At 56.2% G+C, this 17455-nt stretch overlaps 1 protein-coding gene across 2 annotated transcripts; it reads left to right on the top strand.

Annotated features, from left to right (window-relative positions):
* The first annotated feature begins 591 nt into the window (after positions 1-591).
* NPR1 (natriuretic peptide receptor 1) lies at positions 592-14447 on the top strand. Of its 2 annotated transcripts, XM_054562851.1 has the most exons (23): positions 592-655; positions 1136-2159; positions 2955-3154; positions 3558-3671; positions 4098-4233; positions 4591-4682; positions 5422-5557; positions 5971-6055; positions 6897-7017; positions 7429-7503; positions 7648-7725; positions 8168-8272; positions 8526-8597; positions 8700-8856; positions 9140-9295; positions 9566-9734; positions 10425-10571; positions 10648-10771; positions 10923-10991; positions 11297-11471; positions 11676-11774; positions 13467-13558; positions 13711-14447. In XM_054562851.1, the coding sequence occupies exons 2-23, from the start codon at positions 1445-1447 to the stop codon at positions 13771-13773; spliced, it is 3180 nt and encodes a 1059-aa protein (XP_054418826.1). In that variant the 5' UTR covers positions 592-655; positions 1136-1444; the 3' UTR covers positions 13774-14447. The 2 variants fall into 2 exon arrangements, with proteins under 2 accessions (XP_054418826.1, XP_054418827.1); XM_054562852.1 differs by lacking the exon at positions 592-655 and having other exon boundaries at positions 961-2159.
* Positions 14448-17455: the final 3008 nt, after the last annotated feature.

Here is a 17455-nt window from a genome sequence, read left to right as displayed (position 1 = left end):
GTACAGACTGTACGTACTTCCTTTTTTACCTTCAGCTTCTAGGCATTGCTTAATGCGCACTAGGTCCCCTGCAACTGTTTGCTGAACGTAACAAGTTCGCTGACCTTGGGTCCCGGCCTGGGCGCAGGGCTGGAGAGGCCGTGGCACAATACGGTCAATGACTCCTGCTGACCATTGGAGGGCAGACTGATTCCACAGCGGCCCGCACCAGCCGCCCAGCCGTCAAGTGAGGCCAAACCTTCTCCTCCTACGGTCGTTTCCGGCACTATTTCTCATTTTTAACTAAATCTCATTTTAACAATCCTTCTCAACATAAAACACATACACAGTCACATTCCCAGAGCGGCCCTGAGGTCATCCCGCTCCCCTCCAGCCGCCCGCACGCCCTCCCTCCGTTGCCTACATCCCTTTGGGAACGGAAGAGTTAACGCCGCCCTTCCACCTGGTCTTTTTTCTCCGCACATTCGCTTAATTAATGGGGGAGCGAGGGGTGTTTTAGATGGACTGGATCACTGGGACCTTGGGCCTCACCTACTTTAACGTCTTTTCCAGAGACATGTCGCTCTCAGACAGACACAAACAATTTTCCTGCCGAGATCCCGAACCAGCACGTCTTTCCTCCCCAGACGGAACCCGGTGGGGAGCGAGGGAAAAGGTAGGGGCGCATGAGAACTCCGGTTGTTCCACACACTCTTCCGTTCAGTCCCCTTCCCATTCCCGCGAGGGAGCCCCTTCCGCGGTGCTGCTTCTCTGAGCGGGCGGACGTGGGGCGGCGGAGCAGCTGGAGGAGGGTCTACGGGGACAGCTCTCTGGCAATGGGCGCAGGAGAGCCCGCGACTTGGAGGCGGGGAGGAAAGAGTTAAAGATCGGGGATTGGCTCTGCTGTCACCGAGTCTGGGAGGGGAAGCGTCCGGGAGGGAGGGTTTGGAGCTTGGCTCAGGTCCTCCCCAATCCCCCCCGGACAGCCGGAGACTTGGGCCGGCCGGACACCCCTTCTGGCGCACTCGCTGGGGCAGCGCTCCCACACGCACACGACACTCACTCCCTTCTCTCCCTCCCTCGCGCCGTCTCCCACCTTCTCTCCGGAGTCCAGCGAGCACTCTCTTTCTCTCTCCAAACACACACACACACACAGACACGCACACACGCACACGCACACACGCACGCTCCCTCGGGTACCCCGGCTCTGGCGCTCTGCTTCTCGCGCCCACCTGCTCCGCAGCGCCCTCCACGCACCCCACCGTCGCGCCCCCAGCTGGGGGGTCCGCCCGCCCTCCCGCCTGCAGCGCACCCTTGGGGATCCTGATGGTGACCGTCGCAGCTGGAGCGGACTGAGAGCCCCGGGGTGATCGCCCCTCTCTCTCTCACGGGGCGCACCCTGAGCCCGAGGGGACCTCGGAGGCCATGGTGGGAGTCCCCACCCGTCGCGGTGCCCTCTGAGGCCATGCCGCACCCCAGGTGCCGCACCGGCACCCGCCCGCGCCTGCTGCTGCTCCTGCCGCCACTGCTGCTGCTGCTCCGGGGCAGCCACGCGGACACCCTGACGGTGGCCGTGGTGCTGCCGCTGGCCAACGCCTCCTATCCATGGTCGTGGGCGCGCGTGGGCCCGGCCGTGGAACTGGCCCTGGCCAGAGTTAAGGCGCAGCCCGACTTGCTGCCCGGCTGGACGGTCCGCACGGTCCTGGGCAGCAGCGAGGACGCGCGGGGCGTCTGCTCCGACACCGCCGCTCCTCTGACCGCGGTGGACCTCAAGTGGGAGCACAAGCCCGCGGTGTTCCTGGGTCCCGGCTGCGTGTACGCCGCCGCTCCGGTGGGGCGCTTCACCGCGCACTGGCGGGTGCCGCTGCTGACGGCCGGCGCCCCAGCCGTGGGCTTCGGGGACAAGGACGAGTACGCGCTGACCACGCGCGCCGGGCCCAGCCACGCCAAGCTGGGCGACTTCGTGGTGGCGCTGCACCGACGGCTGGGCTGGGAGCGCCGGGCGCTCGTGCTCTACGCCTACCAGCCGCATGAGGATCGGCGCTGCTTTTTCGTGGTGGAGGGGCTGTACTTGCGGGTCCAAGACCGCCTGAACGTCACGGTAGACCACCTGGAGTTCATCGAGGGCGACCTCCACCAGTATTCTATTGTGCTGCGGAGCGTGCAGCGCAAAGGCCGAGGTGAGAGGGCACAGGGGTCCGCAGAACCCTTGCTCCAGAACCTTCGGAGGTGACTTCGGAAGTCCTCCATCTTCTCCGTCGGTCTTCCTCCTCCTCCTCCTCCTCCTCTTCCTCCTCTTCCTCCTCCCCGCCCCTTCTTCTGCTGCTGCTGCTGCTTCACCCTCCTCCCCCACCCCCTCCTCCTCAGTGCTCCTCATTCCTATCTCAGCCTCTTTGGCCTTTTTCATCTCTGAGTTTCTATTTCCTTCTCTTTCTCCATCCTCGCCCCCCGCCTTTTCCTGATCCTATGCTCTTCTCTCCTCACCTCCTCGACTCTCCCACCTCCAGTCCACCAGTTCCTCCTGAGTCAACTGGAAGAAAGGAACGCCTGCTGCCAGCCCTACACTTAGAGTAGGTCCCCGGCTTAGTTCCCTTCCCTTTTTTCTCGCCCATTTTCTGTTTCTACCCAACAGCCTTATTCCCTCCTCCATCTTCTCCTCTCAGTGCTCCCACACACTTGCTCCTCTGCAGCCCCCTTCTCAGCTGCCCCCTCTCCTTCTTGCCTCCACTCCTGACCCCACCTTCCCCACGCTCAGCTCAGCCGTTCCTACTCCCCGTACCTCTGCTCCTTCTCCACTCCCACCTTCTCCTCCCACCCTTCTGCTGCCACAGCCAGGACTGAGTGAGCCAGGGGTCCCAGTCACTACTACAGAGCCTCTGAAGGTCCCCCGAGTGCCCCAGCTGCCCTGTCGAGGAGTTCACCATTCCCCCAAGACCTGGGCTGCTTTTCTCTCTGACGGCCCCGTTCTTCCCCAGTTATCTACATCTGCGGCTCCCCAGATGCCTTCCGAACCCTGATGCTTCTGGCCCTGGAAGCTGGCCTGAATGGGGAGGACTATGTTTTCTTCCACCTGGATCTCTTTGGGCAAAGCCTGCAAGGTGCTCATGGCCTTGCCCCTCGCAGGCCCTGGGAGAGAGGGGATGGGCAGGATGTCAGTGCCCACCGTGCCTTTCAGGTGAGTGTCCAGGTCAGAAGCCCAGGCTGTGGGATTCTGAGCTGGTAACACATAGTTATCAGCTAGGCACTGGGTCCTGCAGTGTCTGAAAGGATTCTAAGAAAGAGTTTCTTGATGCTCACAGGGAGTTAAGTGATGAAGAGCAGGGGTCTGGGGCCAGGGGTGTATGGAGGGCCTTAGGACTCAGAGCCAGGATAACAAGATTTGAGAGAACGGGCTTGAGGTGGAAGTATGTTCAAGTCCTGCAGCTTAATTGGACTTGGAGAAGCCATCCCATAGGATCCCCTGCTTTGGAGCAGATAATACCTCACCCAGGATATGGGGTCCAGTTGAGGTGGATACCAGGGTACTGGGAGGATGGGTCAGTGCCCAGCTCACCCCTCTCCACTGACCCCTTCTTCAGGCTGCCAAAATCATTACATATAAAGAGCCAGATAATCCTGAGTACTTGGAATTCCTGCGGCAACTAAAACACTTGGCCCGTGAACAGTTCAACTTCACCATGGAGGATGGCCTGGTAGGACGGGGTCCTAGGACCCTCCAGTGTGGATCTTCAGCCCCGACTCCATGGCCCTCTACCAGTTTCCCCCCTGTTTTCTCAGCCATCCCAGTATCCTCAGATAGTCCCTTCTTTCCCTTCCCACTGTTTCTGTATCTCGCCTGATGAGTGGGGGGAGGGGTGGCTTTAACAAGTTGTTCAACGGCTGAATCTCATGTCCTCATCAGTCAAATGGAGATGATATGTCCTGCCCTATTTGCCTATCAGGACTGGAGAGGTGTTATATGCAGGGGCATCTTATCAGTAACAAAATCTGTCACGTGGGCGTGTTTTCTCCTGTCCTCTTCCAAGTTGCCAGCACCTCCCACCCCTCCCCACCCCTCAGCACCCCACTCCGTACCCTTCACACACCCCATCCCAGGCAGGCTCTGCTGGTCCCTGCAGGTGAACACCATCCCAGCGTCCTTCCACGACGGGCTTCTGCTCTTTGTCCAGGCAGTGAGAGAGACTCTGGAACAGGGGGGAACTGTCACCGATGGGGAGGGCATCACTCAGCGGATGTGGAACCGAAGCTTCCAAGGTCAGGAGGTAGCAGGGGGCTGCCTTGGGGTGCATGCACCGAGCAGGAGGCCACGAGAAGCCTCTAGTCTTGCAGCACAGCTGGTCATGCCAGTCTTTTCCTCTCTTCTCAAGAAACCTCCACCGCTTTCTTTAGGCCCTCGTGCCCCATCTTGCTAGCTCCATCAAGGAATCCTCCTCAGTGTCCAGCCCTAATCATCCCTGCTGCTGAGGTGTCTGTCCCTTTTATTATCATTCCATATATATGTGTTAGGAGGGCAAGGCAGAGGCAACCAAGGGATGGAGATGATGTAGGGGGACGGTCCCTGCACTTCCTTCCATTCTCTCAAAACACAGCCGTCTTTCTCCACGCCCCTAGGTGTGACAGGATACCTGAAAATGGACAGCAATGGAGATCGAGAGACTGACTTCTCCCTCTGGGACATGGATCCTGAGACTAGTGCCTTTAGGGTAAGGCTGTGTCCAGAGAAGACATCGCCAACAGAGAAAGGCATCTCACCCTTCTGCCTCCCCCCACGGCCCTGCCAGGGTATCTCTCTACTCTGTGACCTACCGTGCTCGGTCACTGATGGAGAGCTCTGGATTAAAGAGATCTGCTCCAGGCAGGGGGAGCAACCGGAATGTTAGGGGCCCGTGGGCACGACCCTCGGGGGACCCCGTGCCTGAGGAGGCAGTGCAGCCCTGCTCTCAGGGAGCCCGCTCTCTCCTAAGGTCGGCCGAACCCCTCCCACAGAGACAGGCAGCTCCGGGCCAAGATGGACACACTTTGTGCAGCTTTAAGTTCAGTCAGGAACAGGAAGGGGTTGAGCACAGGTGCCAAGGAGCGGATCACCCAGGGTAGGCTTCCTGGAAGGAGGGCACATGGATTAGGCCCAGAATGTGGACTGAGAACACCACTTTTTCCTATGTGTTTCACTCTATAAACTGCCTGAGTATAGGGTTAGAGCTCTGTATGGAATTTTTCCCATATGGAGGGTTTCCCCCCTCTTTAAAGAGTTTTCAAGTTTTTTCATTCCAATAGCAGGGGGCATGGGTACGGACTTTCCCTGTATCCACTCACAGGAGAGATCTGGTAGCTGACAGCCCAAACGCAGGGCCTGGAAGCAGAGATGGCGTAAGGGAGAGGCAGGATAGCTCCAAGGGACAGGAGGCCTTGCCCCCAACACCATTCCTGCCCTCGCTCCCCTAGGTGGTTCTGAACTACAATGGGACCTCCCAGGAGCTGGTGGCTGTGTCAGGGCGCAAACTGCACTGGCCCCTAGGATACCCTCCTCCTGACATCCCCAAGTGCGGCTTTGAAAATGAGGACCCCGCCTGCAACCAAGGTGCCTGCCCCTTGCCCTCCATGCCTCCATTCTGGAGCCACTGGTTCCCCCCATGGGGAGCCAAATAAGTGCTCCTTTCCCACACTGAAAGTTTTCTTCCCTTTAATCATCATCCTAGTTCAATGGTTGACTATTAGAAGGTTCTTTCTTCTGCTAACCAAAATCTTTCTTTTTTATTCTTAAAGATTTTATTTATCCTTAGAGAAGGGGAGGGAGGGAGAGAGGGAGAGAAACATAGACAGGTGGAGAGAAACACCTCCAACTGGGGACCTGGTCCACAACTCAGGCATGGGCCCTGACTGGGAATCGAACCAGTGACCCTTTGGTTCTCAGTCCTGCACTCAATCCACTGAGCCACACCAGCCAGGGCAAACCAAAACCTTTCTAGCTGCAACTCGGACTCTCTCCTACAGCCCACTTTTCCACCCTGGAGGTGCTGGCTTTGGTGGGCAGCCTCTCCCTGTTCAGCATCCTGATCGTCTCCATCTTCATATACAGGTGAGCCTTGGGATGAGGGTGGTGAGTGAGGCTGGGAGACCTGAAGAACTAACCTCAAGGGAGGTGGCAGGGATCCAGAAGGGAAGGGGAAGGGGTGAGGGCACAGCAGGGGGAGGCCAATGGAGATGGGGGAGAAAAGAAACTAAAAAGCCTTAGGACACAAGGAAGAAAGGAGGAGGAGGAGGAGGAAAGAAGGATAGGAATGGTCAGGAGAGTGTGGTGATCCCAGAGGAGCGGAGCAGTTGGGGGAGTGGCATCATAAAGGCCTGGATTGGGGCCCAGGGGTTGGTTTGTCCTCCTACTCTTGTAGACCGGATGAGAAGCAATGGCTCAGGCCCTTTGGCATTGGGCCCCTGTTTGCAGAGGAGGGATGAGGACCCCTGTGTGCACCAAGAGAAATAAAGGAGTCCCATCCCTGCCTTCCAGTGGAGCTGAAACAAAAGTTCAGGAGAAGTTAAGGATAGAGGGAAGCAAGGAGGAAAGGAAGGCAATCAGTGCTGGTCAATCATATATTCCATGCAGGCACTTCCACACACTATTTCTTTTCATTCTAACAATGCTTTGAAATAAATATTGAGGTCCCCAGTTTCCAAATGAGGACATTTGGACATGAAGACAGGAGACTCAAAGAAAGGAAATGACTACCCAAGGTCCCAGTGAGGCAGAATTTCTCCAAACCTCCTGCCTTTCAGCCCAGAGGACAACCCTGAAATCTGCCTCTTAGCACAGCAGTGGCGCTGTCTCTCAGCACATACAGTGGTCTCAGGGCTCAATGAAGGGGCTGCAGGACAGAGCACCCTTGCCCTGGGTCAGGGGCTCAGATGCAGGTTTCATGCTCCAGGAAGATGCAGCTGGAAAAGGAACTGGCCTCAGAGCTGTGGCGTGTGCGTTGGGACGACTTGCAGCCCAGCAGCCTTGAGAGGCACCTCCGGAGTGCGGGCAGCCGGCTGACCTTGAGTGGAGTGAGAACGCTGGCAATGGGGGGAAGTGGGAGACAGCTAGGTACCTGGGAAGGGGGCAGCGGGAGGGCAGTGCCTGATGGATAAAGGAGGGAGCAGGGTTCTGGTCCCAGCTCTGTCTTCACTTGCTGTGTGACCTTGGATAAGTCACACTCCTTCTCTAGACAACTCCAGATAATGACATTTACAGAGCTTCCCTCAGAGGGCTCTTTCAAAGGCTGATGATAGTATATGTGAAAATACATTAAAAGAAAAAAGTAACTGAGGAGAGGATTTCATGATGTGGAATGAGGAGCAGGGTGACACAAAGATAAGGCAGGGTAGTGAGGACCAGAGCTCAAGCCACCAGCAGGGAGAGCCGGGCCCCTGGCAGGGCCTGTGGTCTGACATCTCTTCTGCTCTCCATCCCTTCAGAAAGGCTCCAATTATGGCTCCCTGCTCACCACAGAGGGCCAGTTCCAAGTCTTTGCCAAGACAGCGTATTATAAGGTGGGCCTGGGGCCTGGGGGCAGGGTGTTCACTAACAGAGGATGGGGGAGAGGCCCAGAGACAGGGGTGGGCTGTCAGGAGCAGCTGGAGTTCCCAGGGCACTGGGCCACCTCCTCACAGTGACAGTCTCCTTTCCTTGCCCAGGGCAACCTCGTGGCTGTGAAACGTGTGAACCGTAAACGCATTGAGCTGACACGAAAAGTCCTGTTTGAACTGAAGCATGTAATGTAGGGAGTGAGGCAGTAGCCTGGGGGAGCGTCCCACCCAGGGGGACCCAGGGAGGTTGGCCAACAGCATGGGTTATGCGGGGGACCTCAGGGTTATCTGTAGCCCCGGGATGGGCTTTTGCATATTGTACACGGGAGGAAGGGGTCATAGATGGGGAAAGGACTACTGGAGATATCCTGGAGGAAGGTCCTTGAGGGGCCATGTTTGATGCCTCTGGGAAGTGGGGGGTGTAGGAGGCCAAGGGAGCAGGGAGCAGGGAGCAGATTTGCGGGGAAAGGTGGGCTAAAGAACATGGCTGGGAATCACCAGGGAAGGTCCAAGAATGTCTGTGGAGAATGAATAGAATTAAGTAGGGGGAGGGGTCCTTGAGAAAGGGGGGCAACTTGGTGAGGAGTGAGGTCTTTGTCAGGCTCCTCATGCTGGCTTCCACCTTCAGATGCGGGATTTACAGAATGAACACCTGACCAGGTTTGTGGGTGCCTGCACCGACCCTCCCAACATCTGTATCCTCACAGAGTACTGTCCCCGTGGGAGCCTCCAGGTGAGGGGGCAAAGGAGCATCAGGAAACCTGGGTCTAGCCCTGGCTCTGACCATGGCCAGTGTTCTGACCCCAGACAAGCCCCTCTTTCTGACCTTTATTTGCCCCGCCTGTAAAATGGGAGTGGGGGAGGGCAGTGGCACTAGAATAAATGCAAAGCTTTGTCCTGTTCTGCCACGTTATGGCAGTAGGAGCCTGCACCCCTCCTCCTGGGGAAGTCTGCAGGGCACAGGTCTGACTCTCACTGCCCAGCAGGACATTCTGGAAAATGAGAGCATCACCCTGGACTGGATGTTCCGGTACTCTCTCACCAACGACATCGTCAAGGCAGGTCCAGGAGAGCCCACTGGATGTGGGGGAGGCATGCTGCTCTGGCCGTGGTTGTATGTCCCACTCATACCCAAGACTCTTGTCCCCCACATTCTCCAGGGTATGCTGTTCCTGCACAATGGAGCCATTTGCTCCCATGGGAACCTCAAGTCCTCCAATTGCGTGGTGGACAGTCGATTTGTGCTCAAGATCACTGACTATGGGCTGGAGAGCTTCAGGAACCCAGAGCCAGAGCAAGGACACATCCTCTATGCCAGTGAGCTCAGACCCACTTAGTCCCCAACCCTGACCACAGCCCAGCCCAGCTCAGCGCGGGGACTGATGCCTGGTCCCGATGGGCTTGAGCATGCCTCTCGTGACTCCTGCTCAGTTCACTCTCCACTCGAAAGAAGAGTCAGACGAAGTGGTCTCCAGGCGTCTTCTAGCTCTAGCGCTCCGTTTGGTGTCTCTGTATAAGTCCCAGCCAAATCTAGTTTCATCCTTGTTTCCCTTTAGCTTTGGGGCCCTTCCCTCTGTGACTCCTTACCTCTGACCTGCAGAAAAGTTGTGGACAGCCCCCGAGCTCCTGCGGATGGCCTCGCCCCCCACCCGGGGCTCTCAGGCCGGAGATGTGTACAGCTTTGGGATCATCCTTCAGGAGATTGCCCTGAGGAGTGGTGTATTCCATGTGGAAGGTTTGGACCTCAGCCCCAAAGGTGAGAAGACCAGGCTGTCCCCTAGCCCTGCCGCAGTCTCAACTAACCCCAGCCACAGAGAGAGAGAGAGACCCCTGGAAACCCACCACATCTTCCTCCTGGAAAGCTCAGCCACCTGTTGCTCCATTGCTGCCAGTGACCCTAATGCATGACGGGCCCAGGACCCTGCAGGGCTCGCCTGCCCCGTGCCCTGGTCCTGGACTTCCCACCCCATATCTCAACAGGCCCTTGGCTGACCCCACGGCTGAGCCCCTTTCCTCCACCACACAGAGATCATCGAGCGTGTGACCAGGGGCGAGCAGCCACCCTTTCGGCCCTCCCTGGCCCTGCAGAGTCACCTGGAGGAACTGGGGCACCTCATGCAGAGGTGCTGGGCAGAGGACCCACAGGAGCGGCCGCCCTTCCAGCAGATCCGCCTGATGCTGCGAAAGTTTAACAGGTCGCTGGCCTTAGTCATGGAGCACCCCCAGCCCTGCCCCTCCACCACCAGGGCCCCACACTTAAGTCTCCCCCTGCGGTGGGACACACTCACAGCCGCCCTCACAGAGCCTGCTGCAGCCACCCCAACCTCACGGCCCCCCTTTGTGTGGACCCGCTGTCCTCACAGCCCCCTACCTCTCACACCCCCCTCCTCCAGCAACACAGCCACCCCACACCCTGCTGCCCGGCCCCCGGGGGCCCTAGTCTCCAGGGGAGTGCGGCGCAAATGGGGTCCTCTGCCCTCCACGGCAGCGTCCACCCCACGCTGGGAGCTCACTTTCCCAGGCTGCCGCCTCCAGGCACATCACCAAGCCCGTGTGCCCTCCTGCTGCCCTCAGTCCTCCCTGTCCCTTTCCACCTCTTCCGCCTCTTTTTAACTCACTGTTTAACAAGGTCGAACAAAATAGCCAGTATGTCTGAAGGTTCATATCTGACCCTGGCGTCCCAAAGATGAACTGAACTCTCCTCCTACCCTTTGCCACTGACACCCCATCCTGCTGTGCCCCTCAACCTGCACTCCCTCCACGGCCCCCGCTGCAGTTGGGGGGTGGGCTGACATGAAGTCTGGGGAGAGTGAAGGCCTGGGGTGGGCACTTAGGGAAAGGCTCGCGGCTCCTCCCTCACCCCTGCCCGCTGCCCCCGTCCTCAGAGAGAACAGCAGCAACATCCTGGACAACCTGCTGTCTCGCATGGAGCAGTATGCCAACAACCTGGAGGAGCTGGTGGAGGAGCGGACCCAGGCCTACCTGGAAGAGAAGCGTAAGGCTGAGGCCCTGCTCTACCAGATCCTGCCTCAGTGAGTGTCCGTGCCTGGTGATGCGCCCTGCCACCCCTGTCCCAGCCCCACCTCATTCTGACCCCTGACCCCTCAGCTCAGTGGCTGAGCAGCTGAAGCGCGGGGAGACAGTCCAGGCCGAAGCCTTTGACAGCGTTACTATCTACTTCAGTGACATTGTGGGTTTCACAGCCCTGTCAGCAGAGAGCACACCCATGCAGGTGAGTCAGGGAGCAGCCCACAGGTGAAGACCAGGCAGGTATGCCTAGCTTAGCATTTCCATCCCATAGGCCACCTTCTGGTTCTGCTTTTCCCACCCAAGCTCAGTTGGGGTCCTTACTCCCTGCCCCTTTTGGCCCTCTTCCCTCCCAGGTGGTGACCCTGCTCAATGACCTGTACACTTGCTTTGATGCCGTCATAGACAACTTTGATGTGTACAAGGTGAGAGCGGGAGTATGGATGGGAAGGGACAGAGAGACTCCTGGACAGGGTCATAGAAAAGTGAAGGGCAGAATGAAACAATCTTTAAGAGAGGAGACCACGGCACATGGGGATAGGCAGTGTCACAAGGAGACCTAGGAGCCGGCAGAGAAACCGTGGGGCGGGGAGGAAGGGGAGATGGAGGATGAGGAAAGCCAGCGACTGGCGGATGGGGGTTCGGAATGACAGTCACGAACTGTTGGGAGCAGCACAAGGAAGAGACAGTTCCAGCTTGCGAGTCCTGCACCCTCTCCTCACCCTCACAGGTGGAGACGATCGGTGATGCCTACATGGTGGTGTCGGGGCTCCCAGTGCGGAATGGGCAGCTGCACGCCCGGGAGGTGGCCCGCATGGCCCTGGCGCTGCTGGACGCTGTGAGCTCATTCCGAATCCGCCACCGGCCCCAGGAGCAGCTGCGCTTACGCATCGGCATCCACACAGGTGTGGCCGCCAAGAGTGCAAGGAAGGGGCTCCAGAAGGCGGAGCGGTGGGCGGGGAGTGTGAGGCTTGTTCCCAGCGGCTTGGAGAGTCCACCTCCTGCCTCTCCAGATCGCCCCAGCCCCACCCTGTGGCCACCCTCCAGGCCCCCACCTGCCTCCCTTAACACCCTCCTGCCCCTCGCTGATGGCCTTCCGCTCCCTCCAGGGCCTGTGTGTGCTGGTGTGGTAGGGTTGAAGATGCCCCGTTACTGTCTCTTTGGGGACACAGTCAACACGGCCTCAAGAATGGAGTCTAATGGAGAAGGTATGGTGGCCCTCCAGATGGGAAGGGAGGGCAGGGCAGCAGGAGTCCAGGAAGGTCCTCCTGGACAGCTTGTGCCTGTCCAATTCCTGTCCCAGCTCCTAGCTCCCTCTCTTCCCAGGCTCTTGCTCATAAGGGTTCAGCCTGGGCAGATCACCTTGAATTCTAATCAGAGACTCAAATCTTAGCTACCCTGTCTTTCCAAATGTTTGGAAAGTCTTTCCAGACCAATGTTCACCAGTTGGCAGCAGGAATCCCACCTTTGGGCCCCCCCCGGCCCCTCTTGGGTGTGGTAGGGAAGGCTCAGAGCTGCTCATTCGGGTGTGAATCTCAGCTCTATAACTAACCCAGCTCTGGGTTTCAGTTTTCCTCCTCTGCAAAAATGAGAACAATATACCTGCCTCACTAGAGTTACGTGAGAAAGCCATATAACTTGAGGAGCACATAATTGTCATTCAACTTTTCTGAGCCTCGACTGTTTATCTGTAAAACGATGCCTGTCTCAGGATGTAAGAAACCTAGCACAGCCCCTGACACACAGTAGGTACCTAATAAATGCTTGCTCTCACCCCTTCCTTTGGTCCTGCTTCCTGTTGATCTTCTGCCCTCCTGCTATTATTTAACACAATTCAATCAAGTAAACGTTTATTGAGCAACTACTGAGTGCCAGGACTGGCATACTGAGAAGACCCAGACCCACAATTAGCTGGAGGGACCATGCAGACCCCACCTAAGCCTCATGCAGGAGAAGGGCTGCTTGGAGCTGAGAGGGGCTCTGGCTCAGCAGGCATTCCCTGGGCTCTGTGTTTGGGGTTGTTGAGGTAGGAGAAAAGCTCTGAGGTCCGGTCCTCAAGGAGCACATTTTCAAAAACAACAGAACAAGGTCACGATGATGCAGCCCCCAGGAGTGGTGGAGCGCGTTTGGAGGGAGGTCGCAGAAGAGAAGGGGTGTGGGGATACCCCATCAGAAGTCAGGGAAGCCTGGGAAGATCTCCTCCCCTAGGGCCTCAGTTACGTGCGCTAGAAGATGAGGGTGGTGAGTTAAATAATTAACAGCAGCAGCTAATGTAGTGCTTCCCATGTGCCAGATTTTTTACGTTGTGAATGTTGAATTTAATCCTCACAACAAGGCTTTGAGATGGGCATTGTCACTATTGACTAGGAAAATGAGGTCCAGAGAGTTCCTATTACTTCCCCAAGCAAGCGTTCATGCCAGAATTCTTCCTAGGCAGAGCAGGACCCAAAGCCTGGGCTCCTGGCTGACTGTGCTATGCAATGTTTGTCTAGAGCCTGGCGATACTCTAGAACGCTGTCAAATAGAACTTTCTTCAATGATGAAAATGTTCTCTAATCTATGCTGTCCAGTTTGGTAGCCTTTGTCACAGGAGGCTATTGATCACTTGAAATGTGGTTTTGCAACTGAGGCATCGAATTTTTAACTGCATTTAGTTTTAATTAGTTTAAATTTAAATAGCTACCATGACTCTTTGCTAACAGGATGGCTAACAAAGCTCTCACGTTCTAGGAGAGAGGCGAGTATGGTCAGACACCACGCAGAGAGGGTAGGATTCTGAATTAGGAAGCTTTCTGGACCAAAAAGGAGGAGAGAGCATCTTTCTATCCCCAAGTTTCTGATTTCCCCTGCTCCCGTCTACTGCATCCCTCACCTTCCCTTCTTCTCCCTCTCCTACTCAGCCCTTAAGATCCACTTGTCTTCTGAGACCAAAGCTGTCCTGGAGGAGTTTGGTGGTTTCGAGCTGGAGCTTCGAGGAGATGTAGAAATGAAGGTAGAGAAGGAAGCCCCTACCCTCACCACCCCTTGGGGTCCCAGAGGCGGCTACTCTCCCCCAGGCCCCTTCTCAAGCACCCATTCTCACTCCCACCATTTGGGAAAGTGGGCTTGCCATTCCCCATCCTAACCTCTTCTTTTTCCCTCCAGGGCAAAGGCAAAGTTCGGACCTACTGGCTGCTCGGGGAGCGGGGAAATAGCACTCGAGGCTGACCTGCCTCTCCTGCTGGCCTTCCACACCTCCCTTCCCTGTGCCAGAAGTGACAGAGAGGTGCCAGGTCTCACCCTCTCCCACAGCAGCCCCACCCGTTGCCAAAAGATCAGAGAAGTGGTGTGAACAGCTCGGATGTGCTGACTCCAGTGGAGACACCACGTGTGACCTCTGAAAGAGGACTGGTGTTTGGGAGAACTCGAAGCTCACAGGACCAGACCAGAGCACACAGCCATGCCCCGTGGCACACGCATAGGCACACACACCTGCTCTCCACCCTGACTCAGGCCAGCCTGGGTGTGGATTCCTGGATCCTCCTGCCCCCTCCTGTGCCCTCATCCCTCAGCCTTGCTACACTGTGACTTTTATGGGGAAGGGGAAGAGCCACCTTAGCGGCAATAGGAAAAGGGACTATAGGTGAATCTAGGGGGCAGGGGGAGTCCACATCTAGGCCTAGCCCATGCAAGCCGCAAACACCCCTCTGCCTCCCACCACCCATCATTGGATACAGTGTGCAGGGGAGAGGAGTGGCAATGGTCGGGGGTGGGGGGCTGAAGGCCTGTATGCCTTGCTTCTCCTGTGAGTGGAGACCATTAAAATTTTTATTTTAGTGACAGTGTCTGTTTTTGAGGGAGAGAAAGTCGCCAGAAAACACAGCCATGTTCTCCACCCTCTCGTCAGATAAGACTTGTTTCTCAAGCTGGAAACAGCCTGGGAATTACCCAAGAAGTGCCAACACTTTTGGTCCAAGGACCCATTCATACCCTTAAGAGTTACTAAGGGCCACGAGGAGCTTTTGTTTATGCCTATTGATATATATGATATTAGACATTAAAACAAGCCCTATTAACTCATTTCAAATAACTGTAAGAAATCCATCCTATTAGTAACTTTTTACCACTTTATCAAGTACATTTTAAAGAGAAACTGGCTTTTTCTTTTTTTTTAAGTGCCACTATGTGGTAATTGCAATGACTAGTTTGATGTTATTGATTCACTCTAAGACACCAGCAGTTTCACCCGTTACTTTTGCACCCTCCGAGCATGAGCATGTTTGGCCTCATCCATCCCCTGAAAGGGTTTTGGAGACTCCCAGGGTCTGTGGACCACACTTTGAAAACAGCTGTATTACCCAATGCCTGGCATACAGCAGGAAAAGGAATGTGGCCTCAACAGACAAGGCGGGATGGGGCTGGGAACATATGGATCCCTTTTGACCTCAATTGAGATTTTGGGATTGTCCACATGTCCTTCCATTTCCATGCCAGTGTAGACAAATGTGAGTGATAGTTTGCAAAATGACTCTCAGCCAGACTAAGGGCGCCTGTCCCAGGTCCAGGGGCTCACCCCACCCCCTTCCTGAGCAGCCGGCGGGCAGGAATGCAGATGAGGGGGAGAGGTGGCTACAGCTTTACCTCCCCCAAGGGGAAAGAAAGTGCCAGACATTTCTTCAGTACCATCCATCAAGCGCAGACAGGCCCCTCCTCCCACCTCCCCAAGGCCTTCCTGGCGTCCACGCCCAGGGGGACCTGGAGGAACGGGTGAGCAGCCTGGGGGTCTGCCTTCCGGGCAGTGAGTGCTCCCTGGGAGCGGTCTGGGGCGAAGGAAGGATAACTTGTCCTCTCTTGCCCAGTGGCCTCCTTGATGTTCTGTGCTCCCTATCCACCCTTTTTGGCCTCAGTCAGAGTTGATTTATTGGGAGAGGGCGCTTCCACGGTTAAGTCCTCACCCTCCTCAGCTGGGGACGAAGAGCAGTAGGAAGGCCCGACGGAAGGATGGTCGCCCTGGCAACACAGCACCCTCAACTTCCCGGTGGGCCCTGGGGGCCACATGGACCTCGGGCCCGGTTCCTCCTCCCCCGAAGGGTGGAAGGAGCCCCCCGGGGGCAGTGCGTGTGCTAACGAGGACTGAGGGGCCTGAGAAGTTGGGCGTGGGGGCTGGGTGTCCAGCGACTGGGCTTTGGGGGAGACGGCCAGAGGCGCTGGGGCGGGGCGGGCAGCCGAGTGACTGAGGAGCTCCAGGAGGACAATTCTAGGAAACTGCCGGTCAGATCCTTCCGGGGCAGCCTGGCTCCGCGGCGGGCGCTCGAGGGGAGGGCGCTGGGGGTGGGCGTCGGGAGAGGCCCGGGCAGTGGACGATTTCAGCAGCTCGAGAACTTTCACTGGAACTGCGGAGATTTCCTTCCGGAGGAAGGCCCCTGAAGCCGGGAAGAACTGGGAAAGCCATTACTGACTGAGGGGTGGGGAGGCCCGAGGGCAGCGATAGCGTCTCCCCTGCGAGGCGTGGAGGCGGATTCGCGCCAGGAACCGCCGCCCGCGTGGGAGGGGCCGTCTGGCCTGGCAGTTTCCCCGGCCGTCCTGCGGAGTCGGCCTGGGAGGGGTGAGGGGGCAACAGGGTTTCCCTGGAGCATGATAACAATAATAGCAGTAATCATTGGCATTCAGTCGTGCCTTGCAGTTGACAAAGGCTTTCGCATACATTATCTCATCAGTCCACGTGACGCCCTTGGAAAGGGGGGTCGGGCCGCGCAGCTGCGAGTAGGAGAGCCCAGCCGAGGTCCGGCCGGGGTAAGGAGGGCCCGCTGCAGAGAGTGAGCAAAGGGAACCCCAGCCCAACCAGCCCGGAACAAGGCCGGGGCCTGGAAAAAAATAGAGTTCACGAGACAAATATCCTCCTCTTCCCCGCCCCCTCTTTCTCTACATCAAAGAGCTTGGGTAATTTATTTATCATAGCAGTACATTTGGTAATAGTTTTGTTTTGTTTTTTTTTTTAATGATTTATACCTTTCAGGACAGATCCGTGGAATCTAATTAACGGTGGAGGCTAGTTTTGCAGGCTGAAAGTCATTTTTTAATTAAATTGCAGGAGCTGTAAAAATATACAAATAAATAAATTAACCGTAAAAAAAAAAATACCTAATACGGTTCAGGGAGATTTAATCTCATTGAATTAGAAGGCAAGCAGGGTTACAGGCAAGTTGTTTACCACCAAATTGAAAGGTTAGGATGGTGATGAATGTGGTTGGTTGCACACAAAGCAGAGGCAAGGATACTGAGGAGTAGGAGGAGACCAAGGAAGACGGGAGGTGGGGGGCAGAAACCTCTTAGACTGCAATGCTAACGCCAGGTTTAGTGGGAGGGTCCAGATAGGAAAAATCCCACCCACTCAGCTCCCTATCACACGCATTGCATAATTGAGTGAGTGGCTGGGCTGCTTGCCCTTTAAAAACCTTCCCATAACAAACATTCCATAATCAAATACATGTATTAATCACTGCTACACCCGTTCTGAAATTGATGACACTATCCCACTATTATTCTCCGCTTTTGCCTTCCAACTGCGGACGGCACATGGCATACTTTGTCTGCTCTTATGTCCCATGATTAGGTCAGCCCACCAAATTCCCAGCAGGCAAGAACCAGGCTAGAATATCACGCAGATCTCAGTGTTCAGGACTGAAGCAATTTCGACCCTCTATCAAGTGAGAGGCACTGTGATGTTGGTTAAGAAGAGGCTAACTCTGGAGACAGGCTGCCTGGATTCAAATCCCAGCTTTGTCCCTCATAATCTATGTAATCTTGGGCAAATTCCTCAACTCTTCTAAACCTCAGTTTTCTGCTCTGTAACACGAGAGTGATCAGAAGACCTATCTCACAGGGTCGCTTTGAAGATTACATGAGTTAA

The sequence above is a fragment of the Pteronotus mesoamericanus genome, unplaced genomic scaffold (genome assembly GCF_021234165.1).
Source record: "Pteronotus mesoamericanus isolate MK-2021 breed Mesoamerican mustached bat unplaced genomic scaffold, CSHL_Meso_final scaffold_705, whole genome shotgun sequence".
NCBI lineage: Eukaryota > Metazoa > Chordata > Mammalia > Chiroptera > Mormoopidae > Pteronotus > Pteronotus mesoamericanus.
Note: the sequence above shows the minus strand (reverse complement) of the source record. Positions and strands in the feature narration are given on the sequence as shown.